The sequence below is a fragment of the Berghia stephanieae genome, chromosome 1, assembly GCF_034508935.2.
Source record: "Berghia stephanieae isolate SIO BIC M18660-M18661 chromosome 1, UCSD_Bste_1.3, whole genome shotgun sequence".
Taxonomy (NCBI): Eukaryota; Metazoa; Mollusca; class Gastropoda; order Nudibranchia; family Aeolidiidae; genus Berghia; species Berghia stephanieae.
The window spans coordinates 98158700-98163699 of NC_088360.1; the positions used below are offsets into that span (position 1 = coordinate 98158700).

A 5000-nucleotide genomic window follows, 5' to 3' on the forward strand; every position below is an offset into this window, starting at 1 on the left:
GATACATTCTGTAACTAAAATAGTTACCCACGTTATGATTTAATGATATGTAACGTATTCACATTGTGTCCTCAAGGGAGGAATGGTTACACATTTCCGATGAGTTTTGAACCGGAAAACTTCTTCTTTCCATAGGAAGTTTCAAAATGCTCAGCGTATTGTTCTCTGAATGGTGATTAGGCGACTTAGCAGGTTGTGAAGGTCAACTCATCTATAGAGTTAAAGTTTTTGGCAAATCGATAAAAAAACCAAAACCTTATGGCTTGATGAGACAGCTATCTCCCTTGAGACAGAATCATACATGTATGTATGTATGGATGGATGGATGGATGGATGGATGGATGGATGGATGTATGTATGTATGTATGTATGTATGTATGTATGTATGTATGTATGTATGTATAATTATTCGCCCCGCAATAATATAGGGTTTAATTTCGGTGGTAACATTATGAACAATAAATAAATATTAGCATGAGAAATGGACGGGTTTTGCAACAAAAGTTGTAGAAACGATAATAAAGTTTGAAGTACAATTTATATACTATCCTTCTATCACATAAAAACAATAATGATTTTGTCATATTATATATCTCAGATTGGAATCAATATGCATAATGAAAAAACAAAATGCGTGATAAAAACGCAACGGTATATCATCATTATTATTGTAACAATGTCAAGGTCACTTCTTTGCCTTCCCATCAGCCTTTGTGCTGTCCACTACTTTCGTCTTGTCCAGCACTAGATCCCAGATGCGAACTGTCTTGTCGTCACTGCAGCTTACAATTCGACGATCAGACACCTGGAATATATATAAAAAAAGAAGCAATTATTGTGTGCACGAATTTATGATTCGTGTAGGTACCTACTCTTGTTTTGTTGGAATTCGGGACTTTTTTTCAAATCGCTGCACAAACTTTCGAATGCTCAGTGGGTACAACGTTCGGATCCCAAAGCGCAAGAGTAAGATTAAGAAAGATGAGATCACTCAGCTCTTCGTTAATGGTTTTAACTCACTCAATCCTAGAGATTTTTGCTACTTTACAATATTGGAAAAAAATGTATTTAAAATGGGCATGTACATACATCGTAGATAGTCTTATTCAACTACCATTAACATATAAAAACTAAAAACAATAGCTTTGATACTATGTCTATAATTTATCTCATAAAATGTAATAAATAGGCATGGGGTAAATGTAACCCGGCTAAACTACGGACATAGTCGGTGTTAGGGTTGAGTGAGTTAAGCGCCAGTTGGATGATTTTTACTTGAAAAACTCTTTTTTTTGGTTTGCATTTCACGCTTAATCAAGATTATGATATTTTCTATAAATATTACACGTAAACCCCAAAGCGAAGGGAGTAAGCTGATGTAATTGATAACATTTAGATTACGAAAACAAAACAATAGATAAAAGTTCTATTCCTGAAGAAAAATACTCTGAGATGTTGCAGACACATATGAGTGGAACAAAGCACTTATAATTTCTGGATAACTGTGAGTGGAACAATAAAAATCCTCCGAGCTACTGCAGATACATATGACTGGAACAAAGCCCTTTAAGATGCAACAGACACCAATGAGTGGAACAAAGCACTTTGAGGTGCTACAGACACCAATGAGTGGAACAAAGCACTTTGAGGTGCTACAGACACCAATGAGTGGAACAAAGCACTTTGAGGTGCTACAGACACCAATGAGTGGAACAAAGCCCTTTGAGGTGCTACAGACACCAATGAGTGGAACAAAGCACTTTGAGGTGCTACAGACACCAATGAGTGGAGCAAAGCACTTTGAGGTGCTACAGACACCTATGAGTGGAACATAGCCCTTTGAGGTGCTACAGACACCTATGAGTGGAACATAGCCCTTTGAGGTGCTACAGACACCAATGAGTGGAACAAAGCCCTTTGAGGTGCTACAGACACCTATGAGTGGAACAAAACCCTTTGAACTGCTACAGACACCAATGAGTGGAACAAAGCACTATGAGGTGCTACGAACACCAATGCGTGGAACAAAGCCGTTTGAGGTGCTACAGACACCAATGAGTGGAACAAAGTAGTTTGGGGTACTGCGCACTTATGAGTAGAATAAAGCACTTTGCAATGTGGAAGACACCTATGAGTGGAGCAAAGCACTTTGATTCGATGCAGATATCTGTTAGTGGAACAAAGCACTTTGAGGTGCTGTAGACACCAATTAAGTGGAACAAAACACTTTAGTGAGCTGCAGAAGTGGAACCCCCCCCCCCACCGCATCAAAACAACAACTTTATTGTGCTGCAGACATCCATGAGTCGAACAAATCACTTTGAAGTACTGCAGCAAGAAGTGGAAAAAAAAAACGATTTGAGGTACAGAAGACACATATGAGTGCAAAAAAACAAAAAACAAAACAAAACAAAACAACAACACACTGAGGTGCTTCAGACACCTATGAGGGAGAACAACCATTTGCTTCCAAAAAAAAAAAAATGAACACTGAACGTCTCAGAATCAAAACCCCTCTTCAGCTAATATGAAAAACAGTTAAATCGTTAAAGCATTACGGTAAATCCAGATACAGATGTTGACGTGCCGAGAACTTTTATGCGATTCCCCTGCATTTAACGCGATGTATCCACGTTTAAATTGTTTTTTTAACAATCATTTACTGAAGAAGAGTTTTGAGCCCAAAACGTTCCTTGTTTAGTATTTCGTTCTTTTTCGAAGCTGTTTGTACATTGTACTTTATACAGTTTCAAGCAGCTATGAATGGAATAAGCACTTTTTTTTTGGGTGCTGAGACAACTTTGAGTAGAGAGAAAAAAAAGCACTTAGAGGTGCTGCAGACACCTATGAGTGGAACAAAGCACTTAGGGCTAGGGGTGCTGCAGACACCTCTAAGAGAGGAACAAAGCGCTTTGAAGTGATGTAGGGAGTAATCAGACGAAGGATTAAAAGGCCAAGACTAAGTGGCTGTGAGTGGCTCACATCACAAGTTTTCTTTTGACTTAGATGGATGAATGTTCGAAGTTGTTATTAAACCGTTATTATTCTACCCCTCTCCCTAAATTTTAATAGTAACGCCTAATGATATCATGTTAAGAATAATCATTTGTGACGTCAGATTCAGATTATCAAGCGTAAATTTCATTCATTTTTTTTTTTTTTTTTTTTTTTTTTTAAAGTAATATTTAAGTGTTTTTGAACATGTCTTTTATTCAAAGAATATGTGCGGCTATGTGGCCTTGTGGTATGATACTCGCTTTCTGATCGGAAGGTCCTGGGTTCGAGCCTCGCTCGGCGCATAGTAGAGTCCTTGGAAAAAGGCTCTTTACTTACATTCTCTCTCCGTACTCAGGTGTAAAATGAGTACCTGGCCGTTTACAGCGTTGTCTCTGTTCGAAAAAAAAATTGTATTGTCGCCTGACAGGCGTCATGTCACGTCCAACATGTCAAGTGTTGTTGCTGACCAGGGACCCCTTGTAAAGCGCTTTGAGCACGTTTAGTGGATATTGCGCTATATAAAAGCTCACGTTAAAGTTACAGATGAGGAAATAGGAATCGATTGAGGGATAGAATAAATTATTTCTTACACTCTTGCGGTTTGGAATTCGAAACTCTGTTCCTAACGGGCACTCTCAAGCTAAAAAAACCCTCTCAAACCCGGGACTTCATTGGTCTTCCTTGAAGTCCCAAGTTTGCGAATTTTTAACAACACACACACACACACACAAGATGAGGGCCTTTATAAACGATCGATATTTGAAGGTCGAGTTTTCTGGCTCTGGCTAAAAATCTAAAAATGCGCTTTTTCAGAGTTAAAAAAATGTAAAAATAATTGAGCTTTATATAGCGCAATATCCACTAAATGTGCTCAAAGCGCTTTACAAGGGGCCCCTGGTCAACAGCAACCTTTAACATGTAGGATGGGAAATGACGCCTGTTAGGCGATATTACAATTTTTCGGACAAAGACAGCGCTGTTAACGGCCAGGTACTCATTTTACACCTAAGTACGGTGAATGATGTGAGTAAAGAGCCTTTTCCAAGGACTCAACTATGCGCCGAACGCGAGGCTCGAACCCAGGACCTTCCGATCCGAGAGCGAGTGTCATACCACTAGACCACATAGCCGCACAGAGTACTACAGAATAGAAGATATACCTGTTATCAATAAGAGGACGATAGCTTCACAGCCCAAAGCAATGACGTCCGAGTAGCATCGCTGTAAAAATTGCTCTATTAGTGAAAACGATTACATAAATGTGCGCTGATTTGGCAAAACCCGTCGGATGTCGCAAGAGCTAGTTTTGAGATACTAGCTTGTGTACATGTGGATGCCTAGAGCAGACGATGGAACATATCCTTAGAGAATGTCAGGATGGGCCCAGCTGCACTGACCATGACCAAAGAGTCTGCTCCACAGATGATGTGGAGTGGGTTCGGTGTTGGAGCGACAAGCAATGATGACGAGCGTATAAAGGTGAAAATTAGTTAAGTGCAGGATTTTCGATTTTTCACTTCATTGTTTTTATTATTCATCAAACAACATTCTCACAGAATATTTTACAATTTGAAGATTATAGATAATTGAATTGTTTTTTTTTCTTTTCTGTATGTCTTGTCTTTAAAGGCGATATTCTCTATTCGAATATGTAATAATATTTGATTCGATTTTTTCCCCACTTCCGATGGGTTTTGCCAGATCACCACACAAATGATGTCGGATTAGACTAAAATGGAATCTGGCTAGTAAAGAATTAATAAATATGTCTGGCAAAATTCGGACAAAAAGAGAGAGAAAAAGGAATGGGAGTTTTGTTTTTTTTAAGCTGTAGACATTAAGGCTACGATAAGATTGGGTCTGCTTTTCCATTCTGTTGTGCTGCTTGGCTTTGCTGTCTTGCCGTATCATATCGTAGCCTGTGTTAACTTATAGCCTGACAATAGGGAAGGAAAGTCGTGACATCAAACCCTCCACTCTTTTGGTTATTAAATCGTCGGGAA

At 38.9% G+C, this 5000-nt stretch overlaps 1 protein-coding gene across 1 annotated transcript in view; it reads right to left on the reverse strand.

Moving 5' to 3' along the window:
• Positions 1-328: 328 nt before the first annotated feature.
• The window catches only part of LOC144962504 (uncharacterized), a 44565-nt gene continuing 39893 nt past the window's right edge, over positions 329-5000 (reverse strand). Inside the window, exon 3 of the mRNA XM_078895505.1 lies at positions 329-805. Within this exon, the coding sequence (XP_078751631.1) occupies positions 686-805 (120 nt within the window). The 3' untranslated portion in view covers positions 329-685. The remainder of the gene's footprint in view (positions 806-5000) is intronic.